This window comes from Prionailurus viverrinus, chromosome B4 (assembly GCF_022837055.1).
Source record: "Prionailurus viverrinus isolate Anna chromosome B4, UM_Priviv_1.0, whole genome shotgun sequence".
Taxonomy (NCBI): domain Eukaryota; kingdom Metazoa; phylum Chordata; class Mammalia; order Carnivora; family Felidae; genus Prionailurus; species Prionailurus viverrinus.
Window position 1 is genome coordinate 26,419,795 of NC_062567.1, and position 19,351 is coordinate 26,439,145.

At 35.4% G+C, this 19,351-nt stretch overlaps 1 protein-coding gene across 4 annotated transcripts in view; it reads left to right on the forward strand.

Moving 5' to 3' along the window:
• LOC125170265 (coiled-coil domain-containing protein 7-like) overlaps positions 1-19,351 on the forward strand; it is a 149,172-nt gene that overhangs the window by 58,822 nt on the left and 70,999 nt on the right. For all 4 annotated transcript variants that reach the window (XM_047866732.1, XM_047866731.1, XM_047866734.1 and 1 more), the window contains 4 exons: positions 1,729-1,895; positions 3,707-3,768; positions 4,876-4,932; positions 18,227-18,302. In XM_047866732.1, the coding sequence (XP_047722688.1) occupies positions 1,729-1,895; positions 3,707-3,768; positions 4,876-4,932; positions 18,227-18,302 (362 nt within the window). The remainder of the gene's footprint in view (positions 1-1,728; positions 1,896-3,706; positions 3,769-4,875; positions 4,933-18,226; positions 18,303-19,351) is intronic.

Consider the following 19,351-nt stretch of genomic DNA (forward strand, 5'->3'; position numbering starts at 1 on the left):
TTTTCTGCGTCTATTGACAGGATCATATCGTTCTTATCTTTTCTTCTATTAATGTGATCAATCACATTGATTTGAAAATATTGAACCAGCCCTGTAGCCCAGGAATGAATCCCACTTGATTGTGGTGAATAATTCTTTTTAATATACTGTTGAATGCAATTTTCTAGTGTCTTGTTGAGAATTTTTACATCCATTTTCATCAGACATATTGGCCTGTAATTCTCCTTTTTTGTGGGGTCTCTGTCTGGTTTGGGAATCAAGGTAATGCTGGCTTCATAGAATGAATCCAGAAGCTTTCCTTCCGTTTCAATTTTCTGGAACAGCTTGAAAAGGATAGGTATTAACTCTGCTTTAAATGTCTGGTAGAATTCCCCTGGGAAGCCATCTGGCTCAGGACTCTTATTTATTGGGGATTTTTGATAACCGATTCAATTTCTTTGCTGGTTATGGGTCTGTTCAGATTTTCTTTCTTCCTGTTTGAGTTTTGGCAGTGTGTGGATGTCTAGGACTTTGTCCATTTTCCGGGTTGTCCAGTTTGTTGGCATATAATTTTTCATAGTAAGAATGAATTTTTAGATGAGAGTTAATAAATTGATAACTGTGGCTGATTGCTACATCACTTTTTAGATCCATTTATGATGGTTTTAGATTCCATTTATGATTTGGCAATGTATCTTATATACCAAATTATGTCCTCTCTTTGGGGTCGTGCCTTTGTCCATAGAGTTTCCATACATCTCTTCCAGTTGTCCTGTATCCCCCAGTTTCAGACTTCCAGAACATTGCCCAGTGTTTACTTCTTGCTGTTATATCCTAATTCCATTTCAAGTAGCCATTACTAAAATGTCTCTTTTAAATTCCCATTGCTAGAATTTCTCTTTGCTAGGTTTTAGGACTATGCCTTGACTACTACTACTTTTTTCTTTTTAGCTTTCCCTCACATCATAAGGGTCAGAGGTATATATGTGGGTGGATCTCTGCTATTCTGAATTTTTTTTTACCTCCATTGCTACTCTGATTGCTTATGTCTCCACATGTTAGCTGTTTTATATTTCTTTCATTTTTTTTATTTTTTATTTTTGTTTGTTTTGGTTTTTTGGATGGGGGGGCATTCATCTTGATGAACTTTCTTTAAATAGACTTATTGTCTAGAATACCAGTTATGGTCTATCATCTTATTCTATGGATCCTACTGATTCTCCTGACTGCTCATTATTATGTAGCTTGGTCTGTTCAAAAAGTCTTGAGACATCCAAATGGGTCTCAGTTTTCCACATACAGATGGAAGAATGCCAGTTTCATGGACTTATATATTAACTTCTGGGAGTTAGTAGTAGAAAGTATTACTTTTGAGAGCAAATTACTGTATTTCCATATTTATCACAGGTAAGAGTATTCTTAAAAAGGATTTTGAGAAATCAATTATTTTAGAATTCTCTTGTAAATATTTTGAATTACCGTTAATTATTCTGCTACAATTGTTATTGAACTTGCTTAAAATTCTCCTATATTAAGGATTTGAGTTTTGACATGTAAAAGTCAATACTTAACTATAATTCTGTTGCTAGATAATTACTCTTAAATTATATTTATAAAATATTATTATTTCATTGTAGTTATAGATAAAATATAAAAATTATGTAACTTGTAAATAAAATGATGACATTTCTTTGAGATATAGTTGCAAAATGGGTATTTCCTAAGTAACTGGCTAATTTTATGTTTTAGATAAGTAAAGATCAAAATTTTTTAGAAACAGAGTTTCCAGCACCTGACAAAACAGTCACTTTAAGCCTTGCACAAGTAGTAAAGCAGGTGCAAAAACTAGAAGAACTGAAAAATCGTCTTAAACAAGAGTCTTTATACTCCTTGAAAGCCTTGTTGTCTAAACCCAAGTAAGTAAAATATAAGAGTTAATAGAATTCAAAACAATAAGAGTGTGTATAAAGTAGTAACACATGTAATGGTTCAGATATTGTGCTGTATGTAGTTTCTAAATCATATCAAATAGTATACTCAGCTTGCTCCTATTTGAAATTTTTGACAGTTTGAAGTGGCACCGGAAAATCAGTAGTCACTAGTCACATCTAGCTACTAAAATTGAAATTCATTTCAATTTTATTAAAAAGTCAATTCTGCATTCATACTACCCATATTTCAAATGCTTAGTAGCCACATGTGGCTGTTGCTAGAAAGTTCTGTTGGAATGGCTGGCTTAAATATCTGGCTTTTAAAATATTCTCTGTTTGATTATGTAGCTTCTATAGTAAATAGGAAACTAAGATAAAGTTATTTATGAACAGCATCATTAAAAATTTCATAGGGACAGGGATATGTTCTAAAGAAAAATTCTCTACTTTCTAGTTGTGGAAAGCCTTTTTTTTTGACAGATGGGAGAAAGATTCAAATGATTGATTACAATGATACTCCTATTATCTGACTTTTGATATTTGAGGTTTATCTGTCTTGAATTTAATAGATGACTAAATTATTATCATGGAATACCTTTTAGGACTTTTTTTTCCCCACCTCACATAGTTACTTTTTTTGTGTGTGGTGAAAACACTTTAAGATTCACTCTTAGCAAATATGAAGTATACATTAATATTGTTAACTGTAAACAGCATGCTATACATTAGATGTCTGACATATTCAACTTTTGTTATTTTGTTATTTTATTTTTTGTTTTAATTCCAGTATAGTTAACATACATCATTATATTAGTTTCAGGTGTACAAAATAGTGATTTAGCAGTTCCATACTGGTGCTTATCATGACAGATGCACTCCTTAATCCCCATCACCTATTTTACCCATCCCTCCTCTCACTTCCCCTCTTACAACCATCAGTTTGTTCTCTATAATTAAAAGTCTGCTTTTTAATTTGTCTTTCTAGCTTCCCCCCCTTTTTCCCATTTCTTTGTTTCTTTTTTTTAAAGTTTATTTTGAAAGAGAGTGTGAGTGGGGGAGGGGCAAAGAGGGAGAGAGGATCCCAAGGGGCTCCATGATGTCAGTGGGGAGCCTGATGTGGGGTTCAGTCTTACTAACTGGGAGATCATGAACTGAGCTGAAATCAAAAGTCAGACTCTTAACTGACTGAGTCACCCAGGGGTCCCTGTTTTGTTTCTTAAATTCTACATATGAGTGAAATCAGAGGGCACTGGGGTTGCTCTTGGCAAGAAGGCAGGGCAAACAGCCTGTGGACATACAGCGTGGAAACAGTGATCTGAAGAGCACTACTTTCTGAGATATGTACTCTAATATCCCAATTTTAATAGATGAAGAAACTAAAAGTCAGAGGCATTAAATAACTTGCCCAAGGTCATATAATTAGTAAGTGGGAAAGACAAGTTTTGAGCCAAGCAGCTTGTCTCTAGAACTTGTGCTCTTAACAATTTCACCATTAAAAGAAATATCCTATTTTTATTCAATTTACTTTTGCTATTTTTATTAAGATTGTTGTTGATATACCTAATTATATTCATGGAATACATAGAATTTTTAGAATTACATAATGTGACTTTTATACTTATTTGCTTGGTACTAATTAGTTTACCTTACTGTCTGTGAATAAAAGTTAAAAAATATGTTAAATATTATTTTACAAACTGTATAATATCTAGAGCATATATTCTATTTATTAAGTGTAATTTAAACTCTTATTCTTTGATAATAAATACATGTTGTATTTATTGAAATTTAAACAGGCATAGTGAAAATTTACCAGGAGCATTACAAAGTTATGAAACCATACAGCAGATAATTGAAGGTGATAATATTTTATACATGTTTAGCATTATAAGTTTTTCTATATTACATTAACATTTGAGACTTAGTTTAAAAATTTATATCCATAAAATTATATAATAGTAAATTTAAAGATATATTCAATAGTGAGTTTGATATTTTCAATAAAAGTTATTATGTTTCAGATTCTGGGAGTTGTACAAAACGAATAAACCTTGGTTGTTACCACCATAAAATACACAATGCAGTAAGGACACAAGCACATTATGTATCATTTTAATATAGTGTAATACATGAGAATGCATGATAAAGGTTATGTGTAATTTTCAGTGAATCCACAGAGAGCCAGTTTGTTCAACCTGAGGGAGTTGGAAAGATTTTATGCAACTGTAAAGGACAAAGGATCCTTTGTCCTTTACTGTAAAGGACAAAGGATCCTTTGTCCTTTACATAATAGGATCTAGTCAAATGAAGAAGGGAGATATCTGGTTTTTTACAAAGAAGACCTAGTATGAGCAAAGAGCATGAATAGGGAATTGCAAGTGGAATGGTATTAGAATTTGAAGCTAGAAGGTAGGGATAAGGTAAGAGAGAGCCTAGTCAGAGGGATCGGATGCTGTGCTAGGGAACTTTTTTTTCCTCGTATATACTAGGTAATCACTGAAGACTTTTTGTAAGAAAGTGACATTGTTGGATTTAATTGTAGACAGATTATTCTGGCCACATTGTAGAAGCTATATTTGGGGACTAGGTATAGGGAAGGGAAGTTATTGCTGTGTTTTAGATGTGTGATAAGTTCTTATATGAGAGCATAAATAAACAAGAATAGGGGTAGATTTGAGAAAATTTACTGGTAAAATTGGGAAAACTTCGTGATTAGATATGAAAGGAAGGGAGATTAAATCATGGTAACATTAATTAAAAGAATGTAAGAGGAACAAGTGTTGTTGAGAAAATGATGAGTTTATATTACTCAATTGTTATATACATTCATTCAGATATTACCATTTGGTGCCTGATTGGGAGGCTTTCCACTGTTGGGAGCTCTATTGTTTTTCTTAGAGTTTTCTTTAAACTCAATATGTATAATTGATATATTAAACATATGACAAATTTACTATTATTTCAGAATTCATAAAAACCCACCCAACTAAAGAATTTATAGATGTTTCTGCAACTGATCCACGTAAGTTTCCACTCATTTAAACATTATTGTGTTAACAACTTGTGTCAAGTGCATTAATTTCTATAGTTTTCTATAATTTAAAGTTATTATTAAAGTAATAACATAGAGTCCCTGGAGTTTGGAGCCATACAGTTGAACTGACTATCAAGCAAGTATTGAAATTCCTAATTAAGGCTACATGCTACAAAAAATAGACTCATTTTTGAGGACGGAGGATTTAAAAACAATTTTTTTATGTTTATTTATTTTTGAGAGAAAGAGCATTAGCAGGGGAAGGGCAGAGAGAGGGAGACACAGAATCCAAAGCAGGCTCCAGGCTCTGAGCTGTCAGCACAGAGTCAGACGCAGGGCTCAAACTCATGAACCTTGAGATCATGACCTGAACCGAAGTCAAGCACTTAACCGACTGAGCCACTCAGGCACCCCAAGGGATGGAGGAGTTTTGGTTGTGATTAGAGTATACTGCTGAAATGTTTCAGGCATGCCAAGCCTTTGAGATGGAACAGCAATAAACTTAAAAGGTCATTTGTAGATTTTGTTTCTGTGAATTATAGATCAACTCATATGCACTAATTCTTTGATAATAGCTGAGTACCAATTGGTTCATGAATATAAAGAGCTGCTAGAACTGCTCTGTTGAACTTCTGACTACTTATCAACAGAAAGGAGAAATTACCTTGCTTATGTCAAGATACTAGAAAGAATTTTGAAACAATGATGTAATATATGCTGTAGAGTACAATTTATATTATAAGCTAGAAAATAAAACTTGCGTAGAAAAGGTTGACAGGAATCCTGTTCTCTTTCCACTTCGGCTTTAAACCCTAGTGTTGCCATATTTAAACCAAAGGCTTTAATTCAACAGTGATTAATTCTACAGCTTGATTCTACAGTGCTCCCAAATTCTGTAGAGACCTTTGATCCAAAAGTCCTGACTGACTACATGAGTAGAAAGCTATCTAGAGCTTTGGAGTGGGTAGTGAAAGTTTCTTTTTACATCCAGGAAAACTCTCTGCACATCTCTAGGGCTGTCTTTCTGAATCTGTGCAGCTGTCTTCTCTCTAATACTGTGTCCTGTGAATTCTAGCTGCTTTGGGCTTCCAAAAATCTAAACTTTGTCTCTGAACCCCAGGAGAGCAGTAGACTCTGGGTCCCCCTTCCTTATGCTGTGGCCTGGAAACTTCAGGAAGTAAGATGGGGTTATCAAAGGGCTCTGTTCCTTTCTTTTCCTTCTGCTTGTTTTCCAGTGTCTGAATATTGCTGTTTTACATATTTTCCCCCAAGATTTTAATTGGCTTAAGGTGAAAGAATAATTCTAGTCCCTGATGCTCCTTCATGGACAAAAACAGAAGTCTCTATGCCCACATATAGGCTGATTGGAACACATCCTCTAACCACAAAACCAAAAGAATTAAATATAATAGAAGTGTTACTGATTACTTAAAAATGTTCTCCTTTTGTCTGTCTCTGTCTCGTCATTCATTTATTTAATTGAGGTATAATTGACATACATTACATTAGCGTCAAGTGTGTGATATTTGTATAATTTGCAAGATGATCATCACAATAAATCTAGTTAGATTACAAGAATTTTTTGTTCTTGTGATGAGAACTTTTAAGATCTACTCTCTTAACAACTTTCAAATATGCAATACAGTATTACTAACTATAGACACCATCTGTACATTATATCCCATAACTTACTTATTTCATAACTGGAAGTTTGTACCTTTTGACCTCTTTCACCCATTTTTCCCACCCCACCTCCACCCCCCATTCAACATACATATATACATGTTCAACACACATATATGTTCTGTGTATCTATGAGCTATCTTTTTCCATGACAGCTGCCTCAGTCCCTGGGCTCCTTTAGTATAAATATGATTTCTCTCAGTATTATTCAGTTTTACTTGTATATGCTCTCTTTTTCTGCTAAGTGTACCCTTTTCATATTCTCTGGCCAAACTTTATTCTCTTCCCATTCTCTAAATTTGATATCATAGCCTAATCAACAAGGCAAAAGTTATCTTTGTATTCCACTCTGTGTTTATACTATTTAACTTTGATATTGCTTCATTTCATAATTAATGAAATTTATTTCTTTACAGCAGTTTTAGGTTTATGGAAAACTTGAGCAGAAAGTACAGAGTTCCCATATACCCATTCTCTGCTGCCTACTCTCTGCACAATTTTATTAACATTTTTCATTAGTGTGCTACATTTGTTAAAATTGATGAACCAATACAATACAATATTAATACAATATTATTAATTAAATTCCAAGCTTACATTGGGTTCAATCTTTGTGCTATAGAGTTCTATAGGTTTTGACAAATGTATAATGCCATGTATCCACCATTACAATATCATACAGACAGGTTTCACTGCCTTGCATCACATGTTCTACCTATTTATTTCTCCTTCCATCTACCTGAGTCCTTGGCAATCATTAATCTTTTTGATGTCTCTGTAGTATTGCCCTTCCAAGTATGTCATATATTTGCACTCATACAGTCTTTCTTTTACTTAGCAGTATGCATTTAAATTTCCTTCTTAATGATTTTTGTGGTTTTATAGTTGATTTATTTTTATTAATGAATAATAATCCATTATATGGATGTACCATAGTTTGTTTAATCCATTCATCTACTGAAGGACAACTTGGTTGCTTCTGAGTTTTTGCAATTAAAGAAAAGCTGCTAAAAGATTATTTTGTGTGTGTGTGTGTGTGTGTGTGTGTGTGTGTGTGTGTGTACATGTTTTTCAGCTCATTGGGGTGAATACCAAGGAGTGCAATTGCTGGATCATATAGTAAATGTATGTTTAGTTTTTTAAGAAACTGCTAAACCATCTTGCAAAGGGACTGTATCATTTTGTATCCCCACCAGCAATGAGAATAAGAATTCCTATTGACCTATATCTTTGTCAACATTTGGTGTTATCAGAATTTTGGATTTTAGCCATTCTAAAAGTTTTTAGTGGTGTCTCATTGCTCTAATTTGTAATATCTGATGTTGAGATTTTTTTCATACTTTTTTTTTGCCATCTTTGGTGAGGCATTTGTTCAGATCTTTTACCAATTTTAAAAATTTATTTATTATTTATTTATTAAAGTTTATTTATTTTGAGAGATACAGAGACAGTGTGACTAGTGGAGGGGCAGAGAGAGAGGGAGAGAGAGAGAATCCCAAGCAGGCTCCACACTATCAGTGCAGAGCCCAAAGCAGGGCTCAAACTCATGAAACTGCAAGATCACGACCAGAGCTCAAGTTGGACGCTGAACTGACTGAGCCACCCAGGTACCCCTAAAATTTATTTATTTAAATTCAAGTTAATTTCACTCTTATGTGGGTCCTGAGAAACTTAACAGAAGAACATGGGGGAGGGGAAGGGAAAAAAAAGTTAGAGAGGGAGGGAGCGAAACCATAAGACTCTTTTTAAACAAAATTTTTTTTAATGTTTATTTTATTATTTTTGAGACAGAGAGAGACAGAGCATGAATGGGGGAGGGGCAGAAAGAGAGGGAGACACAGAATCGGAAGCAGGCTGCAGGCTCTGAGCCATCAGCCCAGAACCTGAAGCGGGGCTCGAACTCACAGACCGCGAGATCGTGACCTGAGCCGAAGTCAGACGCTTAACCAACTGAGCCACCCAGGAGCCCCAATAAGAGACTCTTAAAAAAAGAATAAACTGAGGGTTGATGGAGGGTGGGAGGGAGGGGAAAGTGGGTGATGGGCATTGAGGAGGGCACCTGCTGGGATGAGCACTGGGTGTTATATGGAAACCAATTTGATAATAAATTTCATATTAAAAAAAATAAATTCAAGTTAACATACAGTGTAGTGTTGGTTTCAGGAGTAGAACCCAGTGATTCATCACTTATGTATAACACCCAGTGCTCATACCAACAAGTGCCCTCCTTTATACCCATTACTTATTTAGCCTGTTCCCCACCCATCTCCTCTCCAAAAACCCTCAGTTTGTTCTCTGTATTTAAGAGTCTCCTATGGTTTGCCTCCCTCTGTGTTTATCTTGTTTTTCCTACCCTTTCCCTGTGTTCATCTGTTGTGTTAAATTCCAAATATGAAATCATAAAAATTGTCTTTCTCTGCCTGACTTATTTCACTTAGCATAATATACTCTAGTTCTGTCCTCACACCAGTCAGAGTGGCTAAAATAAAAAATGCAAGAAACAACAGGTGTTGGCAAGGATGTGGAGAAAGGAGAACCCTCTTGCACTGTTGGTGGGAATGCAAACTAGTGCAGCTGCTCTGGAAAACAGAGTAGAGGTTACTCAAAAAATTAAAAATAGAACTAACTACCTTATGACCCACAAATTGCAGTACTAGGAATTTATCCAAAGGATACAGGAGTGCTGATTCATAGGGGCACATGCACCCCAATGTTTATAGCAGCTCTATCAACAAAAGCCAAAGTATGGAAAGAGCCCAAATGTTTATCAACTGATGAATGGATTAAGAAGATGTGGTATATATACACAATGGAATACTACTCAGTGATGAAAAAGAATGAAATCTTGCCATTTTCAACAACGTGGATGGAACTGGTGGGTATTATGCTAAGGGAAATAAGTCAGAGAAAGATGGATATCATATGATTTCACTTATATGTGGAATTTAAGAAACTTAACAGATGAACATATTTGTATGGAACCACAAAAGAGCTTGAATAGCTAAAATAATCTTGAAAAAGAAAAGCAAAGCTGGAGGCGTCACAATTCTAGGCTTCAAGTTATATTAGAAAGCTATAGTGATCAAGGCAGTATGGTACTGGCACAAAACTAGGTCAGTGGAACAGAATAGAAAACCCAGAAATGAGTCCACAACTATATGGTCAACTGATCTTCAACAAAGCAAGAAAGAATATCCAATGGAAAAAAAAAATTCTCTTCAACAAGTGGTGTTGGGAAAACCGGACAGCAACACACAAAGAATGAAACTGGACCACTTTCTCACAACATAAACAAAACCAAATTCAAAATTGAACGTTTGGTTTTTTAACTCAATATTTACATTACATGAAAATAGTTTATATCTCCATTTTTAGGCCTTGGTTTTTTGCAATGTTTTATAGTTTTTAGAGAAAAGTTCTTGTAGTGTTTCATTAAATTTATCTGTAGGAGCTTCATTTTTTGGATACTAGTGAAAATGAAATTAGAAAAATATTTTTCCAAGTTGGAAGACTTATTATATATCTGTAATAGTTAAGATAGGGAAAGAAAGACAAGTAAGCCAACTGAATAGCATTGAAGCCCCAAATCAGACATAATGCATTTAAGTATGTGATATGTAACAAAGGTGGCATTACAGATAAGTTGAGAAAACATGGGGTTTTCAATAAGTGGTATTATGATAATTGATACGTATATGGGGAAAATAAAGTTGGAGCACTCCCTCATAGCATATTTGAAAATTAACTCCATGTCATTAAACACCTACATATGAAAGGCAAAAGTTTACATATTTTCTTGGATTATTTACAAGAATATCCTCATTACTGTGTGGTAAGAGAATGGCTTTTTAAAATTTTTTTTTTCAACGTTTATTTATTTTTGGGACAGAGAGAGACAGAGCATGAACGGGGGAGGGGCAGAGAGAGAGGGAGACACAGAATCGGAAACAGGCTCCAGGCTCTGCGCCATCAGCCCAGAGCCTGACGCGGGGCTCGAACTCACGGACCGTGAGATCGTGACCTGGCTGAAGTCGGACACTTAACCGACTGCGCCACCCAGGCGCCCCAAGAATGGCTTTTAATACTAGACATAAAAGTACCAGTCATAAGGGATAAATTTGATAAAATTGACTGTTAAAATTAAAAATTTGTTTGTCAAGAGATACCATCAGGAAAATTTGAAATAAATCGTAGTGGAAAAAGAGATTTTGATTACCTGAAACTGTTGAATGATTAGCATACAGAAGACATAAGGAATTGTTATAAATCCAGAAAAAATGACAATTATCTTTTGGATAAATAGGAATTTAACCAAATAATAAATCCAGATATCTAAGACCGAATAATCAAGGAATTGCAAACTAACCACAATGGGAAACTGTTTCATACCTCTCAAATTGTCAAAAATTAAAAAGTGTAACAATGTTAAGTGTTAACAAGGGTATATACCAACAGGAACTCTTCATACTCATAACTTTGAAAAATAGCTTTTCTTTAATTAAGTTGCAAATGTGCATACCCTTAGACTCTTTTTTCATAGCCTTATTGATATATAATTGCATATAACATTGTATAAGTTTAAGGTAATCAAAATGATTTGATACACATATATTGCAAAATGCTTACTGCAATATGGGTAGTTTATTTATCCTGTATCTCTTATAATTACCATTTTGTTGTTGGTGTTGTTTTGGTGAGAACATTAAAACTCTACTCTCATTGCAGCTTTCAAGTGTACAATGTAGTATTAACTCCTGTCAGCATGTTGTATATTTGATTCTCAGAACTTATTCATATTATAACTGAAAGTGTGTACCCTTTGACCAACATCTCCCCATTTCCCCCATGCCACAGCTCCTGGAAACCACCATTCTCTTCTGTTTATTTTTCAATATTTTATATTCCACATGTAAGAGAGATCATATAGTATTTGTTTTTCTCTTTCTGAATTATTTCAGTTAGCATAATGTCCTCAGGGTCCATCTGTGTTGTCACAAAGGGCATACTTTCCTTTTTTATGGCTGAATAATCTTCCATTGAATGTATATGTGTATGTACACACACACACACACCCCTCACATTTTCTTCATTCATTCATCTGTCTATGGACTTCTAGATTGTTTCCATGTGTTGGCTATTGTAAATAATGCTGCAGTGGGTGTGGGAGAGAAGATGTCTCTTTGAGACAGTGATTTCATTTTATTTGGATATATACCTAGAAGTAGTAGGATGGCTGCATCATACAGTAGTTCCATTTTTAATTTTTTGAGGGACCTCCATACTGTCTTCCATTGTGGCTATGCCAGTTCACATTCCCACCAACAGTACACAGTGTTCCTTTTTCTGCACACCTCACCAACAACTGTTACCTCTTGTCTTTTAGATAATAGACATTCTGACAGGTGTGAGATGATATCTTACTGTTGTTTTGATTTACATTTCCCTGATGGTTAATGTTGTTGAGCACATTTTCAAGTACCTGTTACCATTTGTATGCCTTTGGAAAAATGTCCATCCAGGTATTCTGTCCATTTTTTATTGGATAAAAAAACATATTTTGGATATTAACTTCTTACCAGATATATGGTTTGCAAACATTTTTCCTTTCCTATAGCATGCCTTTTCATTTTGTTGATGTTTTCCTTTGCTGTGCAGGAACTTTTTAGTTTGATGTAGTCCCACTTTTTCTTGTTTATTTATTTCACGATATTTTTCAACTCCAAAATTTCTGTTTTTTAAATGACTTATATGTTTGTTGACTGTCTCATTTTTCTCTTGTATTATTTTATCTATATCATGAAATTGCTTATATGTGTTCTCTTGTAGCTCTATGAGCATCTTCAGAAAAATTATTTTGAGTTCTTTGTTGGGCAAGTCCTATATCTTTATTTCTTTGGGGCCAATTACTGGGGATTTACTATATTCCTTTGGTGGAGTCATGTTTTCCTGATTCTTTGTGGTTCCTGTATTCTTGCATAGTTGTCTGCACATTTGAAGAAGCAGTTAGCTGTTTTAGATTTCATTGGACTGAGTTCAGTAAGGAAAGATCTTCAACTGCAGGTGGGGGGATGCTGCAGAGTGTCATGACCCATGTCTAATGGTGTGGGGCAAATGAGGGGGCATGTGGCAGAACCAGGTCTCAAGTATTGTGATTTGCCAGCTCAAGCCATTTCAGCCCACAGCATCAACAATTTCATGGTCTTTGGCAAATATTACAGGGGTCCGCAGAGACTTCAGAGGCTCTTGAGGTCCTTAGCATTGTTTCTAGAGTCAACTGCAAGGGACCAGAGCAATCAGTGATTTGGCCAGAGCTGGTGGTATACACAATCTTGGCCAAGGGCCTCAGCAGGTGTGTGTGTAGTGGCAGTGGCCAGTTGTAAAAACATAGGTAGCAGTGGGGGTCAGGGAAGACATCCAGGGCTAAGCCAGTTGTGGGCACACAGATAGCTTGGGGAACCTGACTTTCTGTGTGCACTACTATGGCTTCTGGGTTTTTTATAGCCATACAGCAGTGGAGGCTGGTAATAGGCTAGGGGTCTGTGGATAAGTAGTTGGAGGATTTAGCTACAGGTGAATGCAGTGGTGCAGGACAGTGACAGAAGACAGAGACTCCTCTACAGAGGCCTGCAAACAGCTGCGAAGATTTGGCTATTGGCAGTGCTCTTCTATGACTGCATAGTCTCCCTCTGGGCATGTGCATGGCAGTAGAGGCTGGTGATGGGTTGAGTTGGAAGCATGCAGATGTACGAATGGAGGGGCTAGCCCTGAATGAGCGTATGGTGGTGGATGTTGGCCCCGGGGATCTAGGCTGGTATTTTGCACTCCCATAGCCACACAGTCTTAGGTTTGCTGCTTGTGTGGTTCTTGGGCTCCAGTGGTGGTGGTAGTAAGTGTGTGTGGTGGGGACTGAGGGGAGACATTAGCCATTGCAAATACCTGTGGGACAAAATCCATTGAAATTTGCGGGGTGTTCTCAGTGGCTGTGCTGGCCATTGGTTTCTTCAGTGATGAAAGCTGCTGTGGTCATCTGTGGAGCAGGTCACGGAACTACAGTCATTCACATCTGTGTGCTTATATTGGTAGGACCTGCTCTTTTTCCTTATTTCTAGCTGTATTTATATGTCCCAGCTTTATCTGTCTCTGGGTGGGGTGAAACCTAAGCAGATCCTTTATGGAGTGGAGGAAATGCTAACCCAACTCTCTTTTTACATGCCAGGGGAATTCTTTCTATCTGGGAAGTCCCAGTTTGGTGCTAAGTAATGATGGCTTGGGGGATAGAATGATGTAGGCAAAAAGAAGCTTTTATTCCTCTCATTTTAAAGCAGTTAATTTTTCTCAAGTTTTTTTTTGTTTCAGTGTGTGGCTAAAGTTTTTTAAGTGGACTCTGGAACTCTCCCTGAGTTGTTTTCATTCATGGAAAACTTTTTAATGGTTGATCTTTGTGGAAGCATGGAAGCTGGGTCTCCTACTCTGCCATTTGATACATGTGAAAGAATTTTCATACCAAGTTTTTTTTTTTTGTAACAGCCCCCAAATTGAAGATCCTAAATATTTGTAGAGTAGGGTGGATAAACAAATTGTGGTTTATTTGTGGAGTGGAAAATCTTACCATAATGAAAAATTTTAAAATAGCTACTCAGAATACCATTAACTTTTGAAATGTGATATTGATTGAAAGAAGCAAGTCATAAACACAGGGAGTGCTTTCATTTGTTATAAATTAAAATCTGGGAAAATATGTTGGTTAAGGATATTAAAAAATATAGAAAAGATATAAAGATGAGAAAAAAAAAACAGGATAGTAAGTTGAAGGAAAGGGTTGTGAATAGGGAGGGACACATAAAGAGCTTCTAGGATATTGGCAATCCCAGGTATCCAGTTGTTGATCTTGAGTGGTGGTTTGGTGGATGCTTGCTTTGTAATTATTCATTAAAATATAAATATATTTTTATGTATGATTCAGTAAGCATGATTATAAAATATAAAATAATACTAAGGGGATTAATTTCTTTTTTTTAAATATGAAATTTATTGTCAAATTGATTTCCATACAACACCCAGTGCTCATCCCAACAGGTGCTCTCCTCAATACCCATCACCCACCCCCCCTCCCTCCCACCCCCCACCAACCCTCAGTTTGTTCTCAGTTTTTAAGAGTCTCTTGGGGTGCCTGGGTGGCGCAGTCGGTTAAGCGTCCGACTTCAGCCAGGTCACGATCTCGCGGTCTGGGAGTTCGAGCCCCGCGTCAGGCTCTGGGCTGATGGCTCAGAGCCTGGAGCCTGTTTCCGATTCTGTGTCTCCCTCTCTCTCTGCCCCTCCCCCGTTCATGCTCTGTCTCTCTCTGTCCCAAAAATAAATAAACGTTGAAAAAAAAATTAAAAAAAAAAAAAGAGTCTCTTATGTTTTGGTTCCCTCCTTCTCTAACCTCTCTCTTTTTTTTTTTCCTTCCCCTCCCCCATGGTCTTCTGTTAAGTTTCTCAGGATCCACATAGGAGTGAAAACATATGGTATCTTTCTCTGTATGGCTTATTTCACTTAGCATAACAGTCTCCAGTTCCATCCACGTTGCTACAAAAGGCCATATTTCATTCTTCTCATGGCCAAGCAGTACTCCATTGTGTATATAAACCACAATTTCTTTATCCATTCATCAATTGATGGACATTTAGGTTCTTTCCATACTTTGTCTATTGCCAATAGTGCTGCTATAAACAATGGGGTGCATGTGCCCCTTACATCAGAATTTTTGTATCCTTTGGATAAATACATAGTAGTGCAATTGATAGGTCATAGGGTAGATCTATTTTTAACTTTTTGTGGAAGCTCTATGCTGTTTTCCACAGTGGCTGCACCAGTTTGCTTTCCCACCAGCACTATAGCATTCTATTTTATGGTTATGTATTAATTTATAATTCTCCCATAGATGTTCATATAGGTAATTCCTATATTTCTGTTTCTATGGGGAGTAACTCCTGTTAGCATATTTGTATAAACATAAACATGGAAACAACATGCATTTTTAGGACTGGCTAAATGAATTATGGTCCATTCATAGCAATGGCTTTTAAATAGAAAAACTTTTTAAAAAATAAATATTTTTTAAAACTTTAAAAAATAGAATAGCATTTAAAAAGAATAGCTTTACATAAACTCTTAGAGACATTTTCCTTGAGATTTAAGGGGATACAAGATAAAAGCATTTTAATGTATATTTTACCCCATTTTTATAATCCATCTATGTATATGAATCCTAGATGCTATCTCTTAGAACTCGTCCAAAGAGGAAAAAAACTATCCATTGAGAAGTGATATTCATTAAATATTAATAATTTTTATCAATTCATTAATAAGATACAACAGCTTTTATAAAAGAGATAAAAGGAGTCCCCCTTCCTCCACAATATGTAGCTAAATCTCCCGTTACCATTTTAACTACCTCAAACTTACCTCACAGGCCACCTTGTTAACCAGGGTACTCTTCTCAGGAAGAGGATCTTCACTGGAACATGTCAGTAAGACTTAGAAATGGAGGTGACTGGCTGGCTCAGTCAGTAGAGCATGCAACTCCTGATCTTGGGGTTGTGAGTCTAAGCCCCACATTTGGGTGTAGAGATTATTATTATTAAAAATAAAAAAAATCTAAAAAATAAAAGAAATGGGTTTCCTGATTTTTTTTTTGGTTTTCAAATTATTCATAATAAGAACTTGAAGAATAACAATTGGTTGATTACTCAAGCTATTCCACCTGGTAATGGAAACATACTATTACCATCCGTAGATTCTATGATACTGGGTAGAAATTCCTGGGTAGAAATTAGTAGAGTCACAGATGGGGGCCTGTCTTAGTTTGGACTGCTCTAACAAAATACCACAGATTGAGTGGCATAAACAACAGAAATTTATTTCTCACGATTCTGAAGGCTGAGAAGTCTGAGATCAGTGTTCCAGTATGGTTGAGTTCTGGTGAAAGCCTTCTTCCTGGTTTGCAGATGGCTCTTTTCTTGCTGTATCCTCAAATGATGGAAAAGTAGAGAAAGTAAGCAGACTCTGTTGTCTCTTATATCTCATATGCCTACTGATTTAATTACCTCTCAGAGGCCCCACCTCCAAGTCTCATCATATTGGAGATTAGAGTTTGAACAGATGAATATTGGCCCATAGCAGGGCCTATTCTCCCTCTTGTGAAGTGTGATGGAAATAACAGTTTGTGTTCTTTATAATCATTTACCATATCCAGGGCATAATTTTACATCACACCCTATGCTATTAGCAAATTAACCTTAAAAAGTCATATGGTAGGGGCACCTGGGTGGCTCAGTCGGTTGAGCATCCAACTCTTGATTTTGGCTCAGGTCATGATCTCACAGTTCATGGGTTTCAGTCCCGTGTCGAGCTCTGTGCTGACAGTGTGGAGCCTGCTTGGGATTCTCTCTCCCTTTCTCTCTGCTCTTCCCCTGCTTGCACGCTGTCTGTCTCTCTCAAATAAATAAAGTTTAAAAAGGTGATATGGTATAATATTTTATGGAAACATTTTATGTTATTCTCCCTTGCCTATAAAAAATTCTAAATTTGATTCTTCAAAAGTTAACTTCTTTCAGTATACCCTTTGAATATTTAAGGAGTATTGATCCTCCTAAAGCAGTTTATGATTTACTTGTTTTCTTTGTATATTTGACTTAGTGGGTTCCCATGATATATGTTGCACATTTCTACTTTTCCTATCTTTACTTCTGATGTTTGCTTGTCTTCCTACTAATTAAGGTCTGTCCCTTCCTTAAGACTCAGCTGATCTCTATCCTTCTCCTTTCTCTTCTCAGCTCCTAAACATTTATTATATTTCTCTATACCACTATTTTGACATGTGGAATAGAAATAAATATAACTGATACTTAGGAACTGTGGAATTCTTCCATATTATTTAACATTATCCGTGTATATTTATTTTATGCTTGGTTTATCTAGCAGCAAACTTAATGAAGGGACTGTCCTCTCTCATATGCTTTTTGTCACAAGATTGAAGAATCTTGTATTATTACCCTGAGAGTTCATTGATTATATGGATTCTCATTATGCTGGTTTCTTTTTAAGTAGCATTTTAGTTAAACTTTTCAGTTATTTGATTCAGGTGGATAACTTAACAGGCTTGTTAGGGTCTTCCCATAGACCTTATTGATTTAGCGGCATCATCCAAAGCAGTTTTTTCTTAGAATCTTAGAGTCCTCTTATATGCAATGTTATAAGGAGTTCACACACACATTGACCTCAATCCAATTTTGTCACTTAATAGATGCATAGTTTTGATCATAGCTTTAACCTCTCTGAGGCTCAATTTATTTATTTGAAAATGGTAAGAATATCTTCTTTTTTGGTTATTTTGAAGATTAAAATAATGTAAAGTAGCAAAGTGACATATTGGGTATTTAATAAAATGGAAACTATTTTTATCATAAGCATTTTGTTCTTTGGATACACTTGTGACTTTGCTGTGTCTTCATGTTTGTCTAGTTCTCACACATTTAGCAGTGATTTATATCAGCGTAGAGGTATAAACTCAGCCATTTGTAATACCTTTGAATGTTTTCCCTTTTTTTCACAATAGAAACTGCTTGTTCACTGACTGACCGATTGAATGTCATGTTGAAAATGTTTGAAAAACAGTCACATATGTTGGAGAGGTAAGCTTTTAAAATAACTCCTTTTCCTAATTATGAAAATGAGTATACATTTATTTTAAAAAATTGGAAACAAGATTGTTAAAAAAGTTTGGTGTTCTTATATAAACTTTTATGATATGTATAATTTAAAAATTTTTAATTACAATCATGTAGAATTTCAAATTGTATAGCCACAATAGAAAACAGTATGTCAGTTTCTAAAAAAAAAAAAATAAGGTACAATTACCCTATGATCCAGTAATTTCATTTCTAGATATATGCCCTGAAAAATTGAAATCAGGGTCTCAAAGATATTTATACACCCATGTTTACTGTAGCATTATTTACAATAGCAAAGGGTGGAAGCAACCCAAGTGTCCAACAGGTAAATAGATAAATAAAATGTGATATATACATACAATGGGATATTTTTTAGTCTTAAAAAGAAAGAAATTATGACATATGGTACAACATGAATGAACCTTGAGGACATTATACTTAGTAAAATAACCCAGTCACAACAAGGCAAAGTTACATGATTTCACGTATATGAGGAACCAGAAATAGTCACTGTGGATTACCTATAGTTCTTTCAGGTGGCTAAGATTATATTAGTTACAAAATTGATATGTTGAAAAAGCATGTCTTGTAGAATGAAATCGCAAAGGAATTTTTATTTGGACACTTTGGGTTCATTTATATTTGCTAATTGGGGCTCATTTTCCTCCTGCTCCAGGACAAAAACTGAGGTAGGACCATGACTTTTTTGATCACTTTTAACTAATAATTAATTTAAATTTAATTTAGAAACACTGTACAAATTGGGAAATTAAAATTCTATGTCAAATATTACAGTCAATATTTTAATTTTTATTCAAAGTTAAGACTTTTCTCCCTTTCCCCTCACCCAGTATCCCAGCTGGTGCCTCCTGGGGGTTATGATTAGCTTTTCTTTTTCATTACCTCCTTTCTAACTAATTACAGTTTCTGTTCTCCATGTGTTTGGGAAGGGAGGAAATAAAGGTAATGTATATAGGAAAAGTCTTACTTGACTGTCACTGCCTTCTTTT